This window comes from Vespa crabro, chromosome 16 (genome assembly GCF_910589235.1).
Source record: "Vespa crabro chromosome 16, iyVesCrab1.2, whole genome shotgun sequence".
NCBI classification, from domain to species: domain Eukaryota; kingdom Metazoa; phylum Arthropoda; class Insecta; order Hymenoptera; family Vespidae; genus Vespa; species Vespa crabro.
The window spans coordinates 5,496,507-5,515,709 of record NC_060970.1 but is presented as its reverse complement, the minus strand read 5'-3'; the positions used below and the strand labels follow the sequence as shown (position 1 = coordinate 5,515,709).

Here is a 19,203-nt window from a genome sequence, read left to right as displayed (position 1 = left end):
GCTATCTACAAAACAACATTGTATTGTAACGTAAATGATTTCTAAGGAAAAAAGTAGTATTGAAAGAGTATAAGATCTTGTTTTCCTGCTCCAGAACTTGTTTGGCTTCACCAAGGGAGAGAGAGAGAGAGAGAGAGAGAGAGAGAGACCACTTATGTTTAATTACATTATAGTTGAAGTTAGGTAAAGACGTGTACACATACACACATATTTTCTAAACGCTGGAGTAAGAAAAAAATTCTTGAGTGTTGTGTTCTCTCTATAAAACGAAACCTCACAAATCATATATATATATACATACACCTGACTCTTCTTTCTCTCTCTCTTTCTTTATAAAACTGATCGTGTTGGTAGAGTACACAAGAGGCGTTAGATAGGCGTTCCTCTCCTCGAATGAGAGAAAATCGTGATGGTAGTGTAGTAGTAGTAGTGGTAGTGGTAGTGGTACCTGGCGAACGCTTGGAGAACGGCTACGTCAGTCTACGTTTCGTTGCTGTGGCGTTCGCGGTGAACGTTGGTCGGAGGACCAACCGGAATCGTTCCTAAATCCCCCTTTTTTTATTCTTTCATCTTTCTTTCTTTCTCTCTCTCTCTCTCTCTCTCTCTCTCTCTCTCTCTCTCTCTCTCTTTCCATTTCCCCCTCTTCTTTCTAACGAACGTTCAATTTTCGAATTAATCTCGAATAATAAAAGCAACAACTCGTCGTTGCTTTTCTTCGTTCGTCGTCCTTATGTTCGGTCTTGGGAGCAGGAAGGTCCTGAAATACTCCGCCATCGACCCTTCGCTTTCCATCGATGTCGAGGACACGGTCACGTGCTTCTGCAGGTCAGTCCCCCTCTCTTTTTCTCTGTCTTACTCCTTCCCCCTACCCCCACCTTTCCAGTTTCGGTTCAGTCGATCACGGAGGATCTCCTCTTTACCGATCATTTTTCGCTTCTTCTTTTTCTTTTTCTTCTTCTTCTTATTATTTTTATTGTTATTATCATTATTTTAAGTGTGTGAACTTGCTCGGCCAATCGCGTGACAAGTACAACGACCAACTTAGCTTACTAACTTACTTGGTTATAGTTATCTCTATATGTAATTAATTGTTTTATCTTTTTTTAATCTCGATAGCAGAAATTGGAGAGATAAAAAGATGATGTAACAAAAATGTGTGAATGTCTGATCGATTGATATTTATTTATCTGGTTTGTATGTATATATTTAATGGTATTGGTTTCGCGTGAGCGCGCGTGATATCCGAAGGTTGTTCGAAGAAGAAAATTTGTTTACGAAGAAATTAATAAGTTAAGAGTAAATATTAGTTTGAACAGTGTAAATATTGTACTCAACCATACAGCTTCTTTATTGTGTGCCCGTTAGATTATCTACATCTTAACTTTTTCCAACTCTGTGACGTAACAGGTATACATATGACATGTCTTTAATGAATGCTCGAAAGAACTTCTTGTTTCGATAAAATGAGATACGTGATTTTAAAAGCTTGCTTTTATTTATAAATATTGAGAAAGCATAAAATTTATGCAACAGTTTAAAGTCACTAAGAATTTTGTTCCAATTCGAATCGTATTATCGTGTAATTGGTATTGTTTCTCCTCCCTTTAAAGAAAAGAAAAAAATAATATAACCTACCGACATCGATGAATTTCGTAGAATCATTGGTTCGGATATATATTTATGTAGATGACGCAGTATTATTACGTCGTCTAGAAATCTTCCGCGGCGCCAATGATATGTTCTACGATTAAGGTTAAGTCAATATTTGGCCCCGAGTAAGAAGAGGTACCATTGGCTTAAGCGAACTTCACTCTTGTAAAACTATGTGATCTTTAAAATCTTCGAATCAAAATTGACATTCGTCATTAATATTTATCTTTATTGTCATAAAAATATTTAATAGAAATGGAAAATATTACATTTAAAATTGTAAGACGGGTTACGTGATGTCTCTAGTTACAAATAGAAAAGCGGCAAATTCATAATATCACAATCGAATGGAAATTCGTGATAATCTGCAAGAGAAAACATTCTAAACGATTTGTCATTGTCAAGAATACGATATCGCGAAGTTAGGCTAACTGATTTTACATAATTACCTTGACAGCAATTAAATATATTGAGAGTAATCTCCTCCCACTGGTTATCGTCCATGTATATTGAGAGAGAGAGAGAGAGAGAGAGAGAGAGAGACCCACTTTCGTTATTGTTCGAGTCATGGTTTTCCTCGATTACTTTCTCGTGATATCTCGACGACCGTGAGAGTGTAACGAGAACTTTCACAGTATGGAAAATTCTCGAGTCAATTTAGAAAAAAAAAGGAAATAGAAAGGGTTATCGTAAAAAAGAAATAATCGTTGTTACTCTCGTAAGCTGTTACACTCGGCTTAATTAAATGGTTTTGCTTTAATTTTAGCCAAATCGATAATATTACTTTCTATACATATTCCTTTTTTTTTATTTTTTGTAATATCAACATTTAAATCACATTCCTTTCATCATAACAAATACATTACATATACTTTTATCTCGTAATTAAGGTTATAATGAGAAACAATATCTCATTTTTTATTTATTGTTTATTTTCCAAACGCGCTATTCTACAAGTAACTTTATATATCAGTCTCTTCAAGCTAGGATACCTTTCTAAGTAACCTCTATGAAAAAAAGATGAAACCCTTGAGGAACACGAACACGATTGTTAATAAATATATCGTAAGAAGAAAAAAGGAAAAGGAAGAGAGTTGTGAAAGAGAAAATAGAGAGTTGGGATGAGGAAAAGAAAGTAACTATATTCTACATAAATATATATATATATATATATATATATATATATATATATATACATATATAGACTAAACAAAAGGTTATGTTTCTGGCGAGATCGATGGGAAAATAACAATCGTTTGAGAGGAAATATGATGACGGCAATAAGAATAGTCTTTTAATGTTAGAATGCATCGACGATGGAGATAAAACTATGGTAGTAGAATGACGTTGGTAAACAAACGTGTAGGACGAAATAATGTCTCGAGCGTGATGAAGAGAGGCGCCAGGAAGGCGCCATTCTTAACATCGATCGTCTTTTATTTTCTCGTCTCTTCTCCCTCTCGTAATCCCTTAACTGCTTGAAAGGAAAACAAGTTCGATTGAATCCTGGCGCCAAAGGATCTTCACTTTCCATTCAACTTGATATTTGTTTTTTGTCTTTCTTTTTGCTTCTCTTCTCTGTCATTATATTCTTTTCTTTCATCCTTTTACTAGGAAAACATATTGTTTAATAGAAGGACTAATAATAGTTTAAGTTATATATCTCTTCCACGTCAACTAAACAAATTATTCTCCATAATGGAATTAAAAGAATTTTGTGTTCGGTATTTTGTGAAGAAGGAAAAAAGAAATTGTTGGATATCGAGCGAATAATCGATGAGAAAGTAGTGTGGATAACCACGTGACATACCACGCCCTCTTTAAAAAAAGGCGCCGTATTTAAATCTTCTCATTATTCTTTCAAAATTGTTAAGCATTTTTCTGTTTCTAGTTAACTATCTTATATGATTATTAATTAAATTATAGATGAAATTTAAGATTATTTGCATTGCCATACAATCAAACATTCTTTCATTCCTAATGATCATACATATATGTGCGCGTGCATGTTTTTATATTCACAAACACGTATTATTGTAATAAGTATAAAAAAATGAGTGTTTAAAGGAGCGCCGCAAAATAAGAGCGGAATATTGATTGTCGCAGAGAGACTATCTCTCAGTGTGTATGAGGCTGTGAAACAGGTAGGAAGTTGGGGAGGGGTCGAACAGTCAGCTGACTTAGTTGCCGGTTCACAGCTGATCCATTGGCGGCGCAACCACCGTCGCATTGCCGCTCTCTTGCCTCATCTCTATCCCCTCTTCCCTTTCATCCGCCCTTTTCTTCATTTCTTATATATCCTTCAATATCATATTATATATATAATACATTATAACAAATCGTTTAATAAAAATTCATATGAAAATTATTTTATATTTATATATGTGCACACGCGCACACATGCATTAACTAATAAAATGATATTTTTCTGGATCTTCCGGGAATACTCCAGCATTCGCTGCAGAGTCGCGGCGTCATGATGCGGTGTAGGACCAGAACTGGTACGCGTCGAATCTCTCTCTCTCTCTCTCTCTCTTTTTCTCGGCAGTCGCATACGAAGCCTCCACGAGGACGTCAGTCTCTCGTTGTCTCAGAGACGGCGAGAACATTATATTTGTCGGTGCTCGCTACCGATCTTTTTTTTACGTGTTTGTTTGTTTATTTACTTTCTGTGACTTTGACAAGTGAATAAAATATTCTACTTCTTTTATATATATATATATATATATATATATATATATATAAATTAGTTGTTTGATAAATCATTTTGTTCACTTGTCAATTACCATCGAACATTTTCATTAACCTTCTTCTATTCCCTCTCGTTCTTATTTTTTTCAATTCGTTAACATCAAAAACTTGATCAAATCTTTCTCTCAGCCGTCTCTATTTTGTACTTTCGAATCTGCAAAATGATGACGACAATGATTATGATAAAAATAATGAAGAATTGTTTAACATAAAGGTTTGATTGGTCGAAGCCAGATAGTATCTAAGTAAAATTATAAGAAATAAAAACACAAAACAAAGAAAGAAGAGGATAGCTACGTCAGTGTGCCGTGGTAATATTGCAGACTGTTTTGGCACGAGTCCAGGCAATTGGAGATACGTCATAACCTAAAAAAAGAAAAAAAAGGAATAGATATATGGAGAATAAGGATATATGGAGTAATGGTTTAGAAAAATGATTACTTTTCTTCATTTTTAGAAAAATCCAGAAATCTAAAACTTTGTTAATCATCACAGATTAAAATTTAAAAAGAAAATAAACAAATATGACTGAAGGAGGTAGCAAAAGATCAAGAAGAAGATACTACGAAAGATATACAAAACTATTTAAACTCTCATGTTTTTATCGATCCTAAAAAAAGAAAAAAAAAAGGAAATAAATAAATAAATAAAAGAAGGGTGTTAAACATTTTTATAAAAAAGAGAACCTCGAACTGAGCTCGAGCAACCGGCGAAAGTCAGTCGCTCATAGCTACAGAGAGGTTCGATGAGAACCAATCAAGATTTGGTGCATACCGAGTGTACGTGAAAAAATCCTTGGCCACGACGTCCTCCGTGGTATCGTCGGTGGCCCGCCGAAGAGGTCATCCTCGGCAGCTACAATAACGGCTACCACGGTGACGTCGGCCTCAGGGATAATGTTACGTTCACCTGCTCGAGTTGTACTCCATCAGGAGGGAAACAACGTAACTTCAGGTGTATCGTCGTCCTCATCGACGATGTCAGCACCTGCAACTCCTGTTCATCATGGTGGCGGAGGTGGAGGTAGTAGTACAACTACTACTACTACTACTACTCCAGCAAGCTCATCGTCACGACTCTCCCTTCTCGACACCTGTCACAGGAAAATCAGGCTCTTCGGCGAGCTCGTCGCGTGAGTCCAGTCCAAACGATCGTGTCTCTTCTTTTAGATGGCCTGAATAAAAAAAAGGAGGGTGGGAGACGCTTCGAATGTACGAGACTTGAAACAAAAAATAAATAAAATTCTATTAGAATATTTTTTTCGAGTCAGTGATCTACTTGATAGTAAAAATAATAAAATTAAGTGTTTCCATAGGGTGACCTCATAAAAGATGATCTATTAAAAATAAGGAAATTGATGAGAAACTTCCAAGTCAATGGTTGTCAACCCAATGATGATGATAAAAATTTTAATATACTGACTGAAAATTACGATTTTATTATAATCTCATTTCACTTAAAAAAATAAAAAGAATCGAAGCGTTTCTTTTAAAAATTTTTACCCATATACATATAAATATCTACATATTTATAAATGTCTATGTATTTGCTCTCTTTTTATGTCCTGCGAATATGTGCGCAAAGATTTAATTTCTCTATGTTGATTATGTTATTTCACTTGCATGGCGGCCAAGCGATCGAAAAAATCCTTTTCGTCATCGTCGTCGTCGTCGTCGTCTTCTTCTTCTTCGTCATCGTCACGTTGCGTCTTCATCGTCGCCATTTTGTTACGCTTTTCTTTTTGCCTTTTGCCAATTGAATAAAAAAGCATACACAGGAAAAATGGTTTTCATCACTTTTGTGACATGGCTCTTGCTTTTTAGCAAATTACAAACAAAAATGAAAGAAAGAGGGTTCGAAAGACGCCATCTTTATTTTGTTCAATCTTTTGTGATGTCATTATCTCAATTTAAGGAATGTAGCTTATTTTAACTACGGCATGCGCTTTTTTTAGAAAAAGAACAAAAATTAAATCAAATTTAGTAATCACTATGAGGTACGTAGTACACATAATACGTAGGTATGTATGTATATACTGACAGCCTGCCGTAGTAGACGTAAACAAATATTAATTTCGCTACTGTATGAAATTGCATGTAAAAACAGCATTTCTTACGATGACCAATAAGAATCGAAACACTTACACCTACGGCTTTCGATTGGTTAAAAGAAAACAAGATGGCGTCCGTAATTCGCAACGATGCAGTTCACAAATTCGATTTAAAATATAAGCATATTAAGAAATGTTTAATTTTGAATTTCTAAACTTTTATATCATTAATATATGTTATTGTTATTATTATTATTATTATTATTATTATTATTATTATTATTATTATTGTTATTATTATTATTGTTATTGTTATTATTATTATTATTATTATTATTATTATTATTATTATTATTATTATTATTATTATTATTATTATTATTATTATTATTATTATTATCATTATTATTATATAATAACAATAACAAAATGAATTTTGTACACATTGATCGTTATAATGTGTTCATTGTATTTAAATATAAATAATAATAAAATGTATTAAGATTATATTGTGGTTTTGTGTTTGTCACACCTAAAGTCAAATTAACACACACACACACACAGAAAGAGAGAGAGAGAGAGAGAGAGAGAGAGAGAGAGAGAGAGAGAGAAAACTTAATTATTTTTTATATTGACACAGTTACCATTTTATTATGTTATCATTTTTTAATTGTAACGCATACACATACACAGAATTTGTATATGGCGCTCGTTTGCCTGTAGATTTGAATCGTCTTATTAGCAAAAAAGAAAGATAAATGTAAAAAAAATATTTGACCTTGAAGAATAATCCAAATGGCTATGATGGTAATGATTTCAGAAAAGCCCGACGAAAGGAGAAAGATGCGGGAACTACAGAGGATCCTAAACTCTATTTGGAGGAGGCAACTTTAGAAAGACAGCTGCCCGAGTTAGACTTAAGGATGCTAGTTGATCTGCCACCTGGTTTGGATTATAACGAGTGGCTAGCATCGCATACCCTCGCATTGTTCGATCATATTAATCTCGTTTATGGTACTATATCTGAGTTTTGCACTATGACCGGTTGCCCGGATATGACTGGTCCTGGTCTGAGGTATATTTCACCTAATTAAAACAACAATTTTCATCGTTAATTGTTCATTTATAGAGAATAATAAATGAATTATTTGTTAATTTATCCCTGTTTAAAAATTTATTTAAAAAAATGTAACATTAATGTATCAAAAATATATATTAAATTAATAAGATATATCATGATATCATAACGAAATATGTTGTTTAAATCCTAAAATGTATTTTTTTGCAGGACATATTTATGGTTTGACGAGAAGGGTAAGAAAACGAGGGTGGCAGCGCCACAGTATATAGATTATGTTATGACATTTACACAACGCACCGTTAGCGATGAAACTATATTTCCTACTAAATATGGTAAGCTTGTACATAATTAATTTATGTAAATAAATATATTTAATGAATATAAATATATACATAAATTACTCTGGCTTTCTTTTTTTTAATATTTCAGGATAATCACATATCCAATACTATAATGGTATTAATTATGATTTTTTTTTTTAGCAAATGAATTTCCAAGTTCATTCGAATCAATAGTGCGTAAGATCCTGCGGCTACTGTACCATGTGGTGGCACACATTTACCACTGCCACTTCCGAGAGGTGGCACTCTTGGGGTTGCACGCTCACCTCAATTGTGTATTTGCTCACCTCACTCTCCTTAATCAACGCTTCAATCTTATTGATCCCAAGGAAACGGAAATCCTAGGAGACTTAGAGGCTGCTCTCTTGGGTAAAATTATCTCATCTTCGACATACATTTCTTTTATATACATATATATATATATATATATCACCAAGATTATCTAGAAAGAGTAAAAGACAAGAAGAAAACAGCATAATTTGCTTAATTAGATATTGATTACGTAATAACACTTACAAGAGACAATCATGACATAGTCCAGTAATTTTTTTATTGTCTATTTATTATTATTATTATTATTATTTAGGTGACTCATCATCCACGCCTTCGCAAACTTTAGCCATCCAGGAGACTCCGACCACAACCAGCTAGATCACAATGCACAGCATGCCAGAGGTTGCAGTTCCTGAGAGTAGGTGACGATAGGCGTTTGTTTGATTTCTTAAAGATAGAATATACGTGAAAGAAAGTTAACAAGAAAAAAAATACACTTATTACACAAACGCATATATACATACACAGATATACGCAGAAAAGATGGAACGATTCTGTAAAAACCAAGTAGTACCTGTAAATAGCGAAGTGTGAGAATTACAGCTGCAATGATGTAATTAGGTTCCTCCGTTTGTTGTTTGTGAGATTGTACATAATTTATTAATAACGATAAGATATATATGAGAAGGAAGAAGAGACGAAGAAGATGATAAATTCATTAATTATTATATTGATGAAAATTAGTTGATGAGATATAAGAGAGATCATTTGTTTCATAAAAAAATAAATGAACCAATAAGAATATTGTAAAGTTGAAGAGAGTAATACCAAATATATACCTGGTGTTAAGGCAATATCCTGTTATTTTCATGTTGAAACGATCATCGTACCAGTTGATCGACTTGTTATAAATCCTTGGCCGTAATAAAATTCTTCCAAATTATCCTCATTCGTATGCCGACTACGTGTACGTCTCAATAATTAATTTGTTTCTCACTTTCAAGTAGGAGAACCCTTATTTTCATATTTTATTTCTATTATCCTAATCGATCTACATAGATTTGCTATCTCTCTTAAAAATAAACCGATAGTTTCTGCCAATGGCTCGCAAAGATCTTTGATAGATGTTGCGATATTGTATAAAAGTATTAAAATTGGTTGTATCAATGCGTTAAATATTATCGAAAGTAATGGTTTCACGAAATAGTCTGCAAATAATTGCAATATACCAACAGTCAATGGTCGAATAAGACTGAATAGCATGAATCTTATCAATTGTAGAATAAAAGCTGTTAAAAATGCTGTTCCTATGTGAATTGTGCCAAATATTTCAGCCCAAAAACGTGTCGCCGCTTGGTCCGTCTTTTCAGCACATTTTTCTGTCGTTAATATGGGTGGTGAATCCGTTGTTCGATAATATCTATTATCACAAAAAATTATTTATTTATTAATTACTTTGATTTTTCTAATCCAAAAAGCAATTCATATATATCGACAAAAGGTTTGAAAACAAGGGGGGAAAAAAAAAACCAAAAAAGAGGCGAAACTACTACGTAATACTGTCGTAATTACGTCATAGAAAAATGGCGCCACAATCGTTAATTTAAAAGTAATTCAAAGCTTACGCAGAATTTCCATGATCGAAGTAATAAATATCGATTCTCTCGGCAAGATTTTTTCTTTTTTTGTCACCTTGACCTAACTTGTCAGCTTGAAACTTTATTTTCTCTTCGGGCTTTGTTTTTACGCTACCATTTGTGATTTTATTTAAAGACTAAAAATGTGAAGGTTATGATTTTTTACAACGTTTAATTCTCTCGTTAATAATATCCAATGAATTAATTAGGTCTAACCTTATAACACGAATTCCGTCGTAATTTAATGTCGTACTTTCGATTTCTATCATCGAGATATTTTTTATCAGACCATTTGTAACGAAAATTAGACCAAAATGAACGATGTCTACGGTGATCATCTGAAAAATCATTTTTTAGAGAATTATTTCGGAAGTAAACACGTATGAGATTTAATATAACACACTTACCTTTTGTATACTTTACTGGTAATGTGCAAGCATTTCTGAAAAAGATAAACAGAAATTTATGGATAATAATAATAATCGGAACTTTCACAATTTATTTTCCAATACTATCACAGGTACGTATGTATACTACATTATTGGGACATGACAATAGCAAGGTATAACAGGCTCGAATTGCGTCATTTCTCGATGATTTGTTGCTTTTGGTGATTCTTGATTAATAGTCTCTGTAAAAAAAGAAAAAAAAAGGAAATAAATAAATAAAATAAAATAAAATAAAAAAGAAAAATTCATTATTCGAGACACTTCGAATCCGCTATATATAGTGGATTTTTACTATCTACCTTATGCTACGTTAATTCGATTATATATATTTTTTTATATATCTGTAGCTAACATACCCTTTGTAAAAAATAGATAAATAAAATAATTCATTAAACGAGTAATTTCGTATTTGTCATATAATGATGGATTTGTATCATTTATTCATATTAATGATTTTAATTGAAGTTTTATCATATTATTCGTACTTTTGTAAGGTTCTTCGTCTGTCTTTTTTCCTTCTTCAGTAATTTTTACGTAAGATTCATAAGAATTTACTATCGAACTTATGTCAGTACGTAAAGACGTCACGTTCGAAGGTTCGGACATGTCCGTACAAGGACAATCTTCTTCCGAAGTCATTTTGTGTTTTCTTCTCCTTTCCTCCCCCTTCTTTTTTCAACTAACAACGAGAAACATATTTTTTGTCAATATAAAGAATCTTGCAACTAAACTAAACATTAATTAACATGAAAATTGAACTGTCAAAAATGATAGTTAACGAAACTGAACTACGTAGTAATCATATGGCCGCGATATTTGAAAAATGTTTTGCAATATTCATGTAAGCGATTTTAAAAAATCGATAGGTAAATTATTTATTAATATGTATAATACACATATCGTTTAGTTTAATTCCAAACTGTAATTGCAATTAGAGTACATTGAGAAACTTATGTAAACTTTGTAAGTGCAATGAAATTCTTTACAGTAGAGTAACAATAATAAGGTTTACGGTAGGGGTTCTCAACTCGTAGAAAAATTTCAATAGAAAACATAATTTTTCAATTAAAGAATATAATCCACAAATTTTATAAATATATTGTTTCTACTATGTTTGTTATAGTAAAATAATTAAAACAATAATTTATTATTAACTTTGCACATTTAGAATAAATTCATATATCCATACTTGTTTGTATATAAAAATCAAGGTCTTTATATATATATATATATATATATATATATATATATATATATATATATATATAAACATCGTAATAATGAATAATAAAATAATATAATGTTTATGTACTACTGAAATAAAAAAAAAATTATCCCATCAAAAATTATTATTGTTTCTTATTATACTTCTATATAATAATTGCCTTATAAACTTAATTCTTTTTCTTTTAACGCACTGTAATTTTAACAAACCGTTAAAATCATATATATGTGTGTATATATGTGTAATAATAAAATAGTTATATGTATTATATAAATAATATTTTTTTCTACAATTTTTTTTTGTGAAAGAGCAAGTGCATTATATTCGTTTGTTTCTTGTTCTGTTTTTTTTTTTTATTTATACAGAATTAATTACTTACGCTCCATCAATTTGGTGAAATATTTAACTATATATTTCTTATACTTTATCTATATATTTGGATATAAAATTAATTATGCACATAACCTAAATACATATATAGGTTATTGATATATACGATCAAAATCGAAGTTATTATTTTTAAATAATAATGACAATAATAATAATTAGACTAGGAAAAAATATACGAAACTGAATATAGTTTTATATTACGTAAAGATAAAAGTTTAATATTTATATGATTTAATTTGATAATTAGTTTTTAAATATATATATATATATATACACATATGTCTGATTTGAGGTAAAATGCATAATATTAATGCATGTACATATGTGCATACACGACAATATAATCAAGTTACTTTGACATAGAGAATATTTACTTGAAACTGCATGTGTGTATGTATTATATATTTAAATTTTTAGTAATTTAAGATAAATATACTTATATATTTTCAATTTTTGTACATATGTTTCTTAGCGATTCTGTACAAGCGCGTTAAAATGTAAAAGGTCATATAAATTTATTATGCTATGTCGAATATCATGCTGAATGCTTTTCGCTAATGTGTTTGTCTATTATGAAAACAACGAAATCACATTTATTACTATTATTATGTAACTCTTTGCAGAGCATACGATTAAACTATATAGAATTTACATAAGAACAAACGAATTACTGATTAGTCACATAAGTTTGAAATAATTATCTCTAGTCAGTGCCAAGATTATCTCTTATGTTTCTTTCTGATAATTATGACGCACAATTATTTCTTATACTTTTAATTTTGCTATTATTCTCAGGCACTGTCTGATAAGTAAAAAGATATTTAAGAAACATTTGTACAGCGTTATATTGCTTTTTGTTTAATTAATGACTATGTTTAAAATACTATATTTTCAATATTTTAGTATATTGCATCAAAGAAACATCATCGTCAAGTTGTCTCCATTGAAACTTTTGATAGAACAATGGTATTTCTAAATTAAGAAATTAATAAGAATACTCTTTTGTTGACATTTATATTATTCTTGGATAAAATTTATATGATTATCCAATTACTAGATTCTTTAACTACGTGTACATAGTTACTTATCGTACAAAATTATTATAAGTGTAGATGAAATTCAGTGTTACAAAGTAGCATTATTTCATTCACAATTATAATTTATTTTAAAAGTTATTGAAAAAATTCTTACTATATAATTTACACCTTTGATCGCTCAAGCGCCACATCAAATATTTGTGGTAATCAATGATCGGTAAAAGTAATATTCTAAAATTAATGTTCAGCATAATGCATTGAAAAATATTGTTACATCTATAAATTGGTTATAATACACATTTAACTTTTGGAATGTATAAGAAATAATTTTGATTTCAGTCAAGTGTGTAATTAATGCTTAATTAATATTAATAATAAAATGTTTTTAAGAAAAAAGTGAACATAAAATTATAAACAAGCTAAAAATACTACATATTGTTTCTTATGTTTTTCTTGTCTTTACAATTACTATCTTAGATATCACATAAATAATAGAATAATTTTTTGTTTGTTTTTCATTCACAGTATAACAAATAATTTTAGTGAATACCTGATTTTTATCTTCATTACATGTGTATAAGTATAAATATAGTATAGCGTTTTTAAGTACAACCTCTACAGATTTGTAATAATAGTAGATATTTTTCTAATTTACATTAACATTGATAATTCTTTAAAGTATTATTTTCAATAGATAAAAATTTAATGGCAAGCTTTGTGCCAAGATTTTTCTCTTACAATGATTTCTGAAGACGTGTAATATACTTTGTAACTACAATATCATTCGTATATTAGAGTTCTTCTTCTATAAGTACAAATAAATAATATATAGTATAATATAATTATAATTAAACTTCGCAGTACATAATCTTATTTAAAAATGGGATATAATCGATGAATTAGCATTAACAGTAAAATTAAAAGAATTTTCATATTTCACTGTGTTTCATCCCTTTACATTTAATTATTATATTAAATAAATTGTCACTTTCGTTCAAATTCATTTAAATTATTTTTCTCATGCGATTATAATTTTAATTAAGAAAATTCCAATAATAATTCTAAGATTTGTAGAAAATTAATTTCTTGTTAGTTGACGTAACACATTTTCAAAACTATGTCTATCGTATTAACTGATTAATATGAATACTTTCAATTAATTATATTTAGATAAGAATTTACTCTTGATTCATATGAAATGAATATTATATTAACAAATAAAACTATAATTGTGTTGTGTGTATGTCTATGTGTATCTGTATATTCATATATACATACATTTTAACAGTATTCAACAATGTCATTGCTTGGGTCTAGATTAGATAAAGATTTTGTTTACCATTGTCAGATTAAGACGGACAAAGGCACAGTAAAGTAATAAAACATGAGATCTTACTGTGGCCATGCAGCCATATATATAATCAATGTATTTTTTATTTGCACATAATATTCATGCATATCTCTGACTTATAGTTAACTAAATATCCTAACTTAATCTAGACCCATTACATTGTTTAATAATCTGTTTATTTTATACGTTTCCTTATCACCTGTTATATAGATTTTCAAATACAGATCTTATTATTCTGTTTTTATAGAATTATATAATATCCTGATGATATTGATGGCTACATATTTGAAATTAATTTATATGTAGAATGGCAAGACATTCGTATTTACAAATATTACAGAATAATAAAATAATTATAGAGAGGTATAAAATAGAGAGTATGTGTGTGTATATATATGTATATATATGATAATGTCCACAACAAAAATACACACATCAAATCATAGAAAGTATAATCTCAATGATGAATTAAAATTAGTTGGTAGATAACTTTCAGAGAAGAGAGAAGATATTAATTGTGCATATTACTCCGTTGCAAAATGTATATCATGGGATATGCATGTTTGTGACCAAACAGTCTTTTAAAGTAGACAAATCTTTAAATTCTTATGCTCTATCACTGGATTGGATTACTTAAAATATATTTATGTGTGTGTGTATGTGTCTGTCTGTCTGTATATGTATATATATATATAATATATATATATATATAATATATATATATATATATAACGTAAACAATCATGCGAGTAATTACTGCTTTATGAAAGATCACTTACATTTTCACAACAATTCTTTGGTGGGCCAGAAGTTCAGGTATTTGATATGGCATAGGTTAGCTTCTAATGGCTAGATTTTTATTATGTCAACGAAAAAAGTTTTCCTTGACCTATCAAACTTAAACATATTGAAAATTTTCTTTCGCAGCAAGTAAAGGTAATTTTTCAATACTTTGTTTAAGGTCAAAACTGTGTAACCAATCAGAACTTGGTTTTGCCTTTACTCCACAAAAATTAAAATTGCAAAAATCAGCAGCATTCTGTAGTGCACCACGATGGAATGGATTCCCTTGTTTGAAATGCGTATAACGTCCAGCATTCATTCTTTCATTTGTGGTCATTCCAAGTACCATGATCTAAGAAAATTATTATAGTTTATTCAAAATACCGGATAATATATACATAATATTGAATAATGAGAGAAATTCAATCAATTAATATCTTGAATTATAGAGGGAACTTTTAACAAACCTGATAACATTGACAAGCTAACAACATGCCAACCCAAAATGAATGAAGAGAGGTATTTGCTGCGATCCACATAATCCAAGCATCGCAGGTAGCAGTAGCTACTAAATAATTATCTGCGCTATGACCATTTGTCAAATTAGTCCAACATTCAAACTGCCAGTATTGCACGCTAGCAGATAAAATAACAATGCACAGACCTAATAACGATGCCAAAAAACCTAGAAAATATTTATGATTGTGTGCTCCTGTAAATATAAAAAATATAAGTAATAATTGTAATATAAGAATATAGATATATTTTAAAAGATTAATAAATAGTCACCAATACAGTTATTAACCCAAGGACAGTGATGATCAAATCTTGCGATACATCTATCACATGTAGAACAATGCTTTGATCGTACAGGTCTCCTAACTAAACAACTGCTGCAAAACCATTGCGGTTCAAAACCACCTGATTCAGCTAATTCTATTATTGTCTAAAAAATATAAGTAAATAGTTCTCGCATCATGAACTGAATTTTGAATATTATTTATCTTATATATTTATTTATTTAATATATTAATGGCTTACGTTTAATTTATCTTCATGACTTGCTGTAATTACTCCTGGGTCTCCACGCCAAGATTGTAAGAAGCATATCCAAAGAGGAACGGAACCCCCAATTAATAATAACCATAAATACCAAGCTGCATGAATGCCTAACCAGAATACCCATGTAACATATATCCACATCTGAAATACAATATAAAGTATACAATAAAATTACATATTTTATAATATTTATATTTTATATATACATTATCATACTCGTAGATATTATTTTTAATAAGATGTACAGATGTACACAAAAATATGTACATTAAACAAAATAATAAAACTGATTAGATTAACCTTATTAATCTTGTTTAATGATTATCAAAAAAGAAAATAGAGGAAAAAGAAACCCCACACATTGTATATGCATATATAATATTTAAAGAACTTGTAAAAATGATATAATATTAATCTTTTTTAAAGTCGATACATAAGAAGATATTTTTATTATTTTTTTTTCCAACTTCAGAATATTATCATAGATATAATAAAATACACGTTACAGAAAGATATCTTAACACTTGATTACTTATCAGTCTTATTGATGATGGATAGTGTTATATCACATAATACTTGTAAACTCTTGCAATCTTAGTTAAACTCACCTTAGTAGCCAAATAAATGGACAATGGCAAGATATGAAATAGTCTTTCATCAAAGATAAAATGATTAGCTGAATATATTCCTACATAGAGCATTATGAAGGCACCTAGTTTTATTATATAATCCAATCCACTTTGTAATATCATTCCTATTACATAAAAGACTATAAATGGTGTGCTGACCATACAATACCAGCGTATTCTCTGAAAAGATATTAAGTAATGTTTGTAAGAGACAAAAATTAAATTACTAATAGAAAATGAAAATATATTTTATGCACAGATAAATTACCTTATCCCTGCACCATGTCCTTGTACGTCCTTGTTTTTCTTTAATCTCTTGACTTATTTTATGACCCAACCAAGCAGCTCCAATGTGAGGTCCTAATAATGTCATTGGGGTCTCATTTTTAAAGTTTGGAATATCTAAGGATGCTCCATGATGAACTAACGTAGATATCGCTGTATTATTTTTGGCTATAATAGCCCAATGTAAAGCTGTATTACCGTGTAAATTATCTGTTAGTGTATGCGATGCACCTAATGTTAATAACAACCTTGTGGGATCTAAACTGTAAAATGAAAAACTTTAAAGTAACCCAAATAGTATGGTTCCAATAAAATGTAATATCCAATGTTACTCCTAATCTTCCTTTTATATACCTATTAACTTTGTAAGCGCTCCACATAAGAGGTGTCATAGCACTTCTATCTAACATATTTGGATTGACTCCTTTTGCAACTAAATAAGCTACAATAGCTGTATGACCAAATAGAGTTGCTAAGTGAATGCATGAAAAGCCTTCGGAATCTCTTAAAGTTGGATCAGCTCCTGCTCTCATCAATATAACTACTATACCTAAATGTCCTTGCCTAGAAACATATATCATGTACAACACATGTTTTTTATTAAAAATGTCAAATATTAACAATTTAATAATACTAACCTAGTTGCCCAATGCAATGGAGTCGAAATTAATTCACCACCAATAGCATCAACAACAGCTCCTTTAACCATTAGATACTTTACTATATCTTTATAATTATTTATTGCTGCCCAATGCAGTAATGTTACTGTTTCTGCATCTGGTTGATTTACATCTGCTCCGGCTTCTACCAATTCTGTAACACGATCCAATGCTCCATACTGAAACAGATATTTATTTATATGTAAGAAAAATATCAAAAAATTTCTATTTGCTTAAATATTATTTCTCATACCATTAATTATATGTGTATATGTATGTGTGTATAAAAAGATTACCTGAGTAGCTCTAACAATATCAAAGGAGCTACAGTCTTGTATAGATGGTCGTGTAGGTTCTTGATGAAGGCTAGCCGGGATATCAGGTTCTCCATTGCCTTCCCCTTGACAAGCAGTTTGCATTTGTAGCGCATACATCCTATATATAACAAAATCAAATCAGATCGACTCAATCAAAAGGATAAATAAATTTATTGTTAGACGTTTTAAAGATAAAAATCTTAACGTAAATCGATTACTGTTAAAAATCTACTTTAGATGTACGTATCTACCATAACCTTGTGTATGTATATATATATATATATATATATATATATATATATATATATGTATATATATATATAAAATATATATATATCCTAAGTTATTTAAACGTCATTTATATTCTTGTCATGTACATGACACGTTGTAAAAGCACATTGTGTGTGAGATAGGTACTATCTAAGCATACCGACGTACGATTTTGTATTCCTGTCAGACAAAACGACGACAAACAGTAAGATTTCTATATACTACAAAGTACAAAAATTGTTTTTCATTATATTCAGAATTAAAATCTACCGTAATTCAAATAAGAAAGGAAAAATATTTTTAATGCGTATAAAATAAAGGATATAATGTATATATGTATAGTGTTTGTATGGTATAGTAAGTATAAAAAATGCTGTCAAGATAAACGATCATTCCCACTCTCTCTCTCTCTCTCTTTCATTCGCTACTTATAATAATAATGACTACGCAAGTGACAATATAATTTCGATCAACAGTATAAATATCCTTTTACCTTACAAATTTTAGCGGTTCTGTCAATGCTCGTACATACTGACTCGCGTGCTCTCGTAATACGAGACGCAAAGTTTAGCTTCAAAGGGGCGAATATCCATGGGGGATGGGGCGCCGGCTCATTGCAATGAAACCTCAGTAGGGTTGTCCGAGAGGACAAGGGGAATGAGAATCCCATGTTGTATATATGTAATAATGGAAGGGGAAGATTAGTATTTAGGCACCACCTAGCGACCACTTGACGAAACATTACTTGACACGCCTGCCACACTTCTTCCAATCGGTTGGAGTTTAATATCTATAGCATATTTTGAAAGTACATGTATCTTAGATTTTGTATATATTTTTTTTTTAATGAGCTAATAATAATTAGTATTATATAATTGAATATTGACTATATTATATTTTTTATCTAGGTAATGTTATTATTATTATTAGGAATAAATTTTTTGAATTTTATGTTTATCTTAT

General features: G+C 30.1%; 3 protein-coding genes across 11 annotated transcripts; 1 reads left to right on the top strand and 2 right to left on the bottom strand.

Annotated features, from left to right (window-relative positions):
• Window positions 1-116: 116 nt before the first annotated feature.
• LOC124429724 (MOB kinase activator-like 2) lies at window positions 117-9,000 on the top strand. 2 transcript variants are annotated; one of them, XM_046975336.1, is made up of 5 exons: window positions 117-825; window positions 7,272-7,526; window positions 7,740-7,864; window positions 8,015-8,242; window positions 8,460-9,000. In XM_046975336.1, exons 1-5 carry the CDS (start codon window positions 731-733, stop codon window positions 8,522-8,524), a joined length of 768 nt encoding a protein of 255 aa, XP_046831292.1. In that variant the 5' UTR covers window positions 117-730; the 3' UTR covers window positions 8,525-9,000. The 2 variants fall into 2 exon arrangements, with proteins under 2 accessions (XP_046831292.1, XP_046831291.1); XM_046975335.1 differs by lacking the exon at window positions 117-825 and adding an exon at window positions 4,897-5,533.
• LOC124429722 lies at window positions 8,857-15,142 on the bottom strand. 8 transcript variants are annotated; one of them, XM_046975323.1, is made up of 6 exons: window positions 15,015-15,137; window positions 10,718-10,911; window positions 10,321-10,414; window positions 10,000-10,225; window positions 9,772-9,920; window positions 8,857-9,566 (listed from the first exon to the last, which is right to left on the bottom strand). In XM_046975323.1, the coding sequence occupies exons 2-6, from the start codon at window positions 10,869-10,871 to the stop codon at window positions 9,146-9,148; spliced, it is 1,044 nt and encodes a 347-aa protein (XP_046831279.1). In that variant the 5' UTR covers window positions 10,872-10,911; window positions 15,015-15,137; the 3' UTR covers window positions 8,857-9,145. The 8 variants fall into 8 exon arrangements, with proteins under 8 accessions (XP_046831279.1, XP_046831280.1, XP_046831282.1 ...); XM_046975324.1 differs by lacking the exon at window positions 15,015-15,137 and having other exon boundaries at window positions 10,000-10,121; window positions 10,191-10,225; window positions 10,718-11,375; XM_046975326.1 differs by lacking the exon at window positions 15,015-15,137 and having other exon boundaries at window positions 10,000-10,121; window positions 10,191-10,225; window positions 10,589-10,860.
• On the bottom strand, window positions 12,268-19,000 carry LOC124429720 (palmitoyltransferase Hip14). Its single transcript, XM_046975319.1, has 10 exons — window positions 18,734-19,000; window positions 17,950-18,088; window positions 17,633-17,832; window positions 17,349-17,558; window positions 16,978-17,272; window positions 16,689-16,889; window positions 16,060-16,221; window positions 15,808-15,964; window positions 15,486-15,730; window positions 12,268-15,370 (listed from the first exon to the last, which is right to left on the bottom strand). Exons 2-10 carry the CDS (start codon window positions 18,085-18,087, stop codon window positions 15,134-15,136), a joined length of 1,845 nt encoding a protein of 614 aa, XP_046831275.1. The 5' UTR covers window position 18,088; window positions 18,734-19,000; the 3' UTR covers window positions 12,268-15,133.
• Window positions 19,001-19,203: the final 203 nt, after the last annotated feature.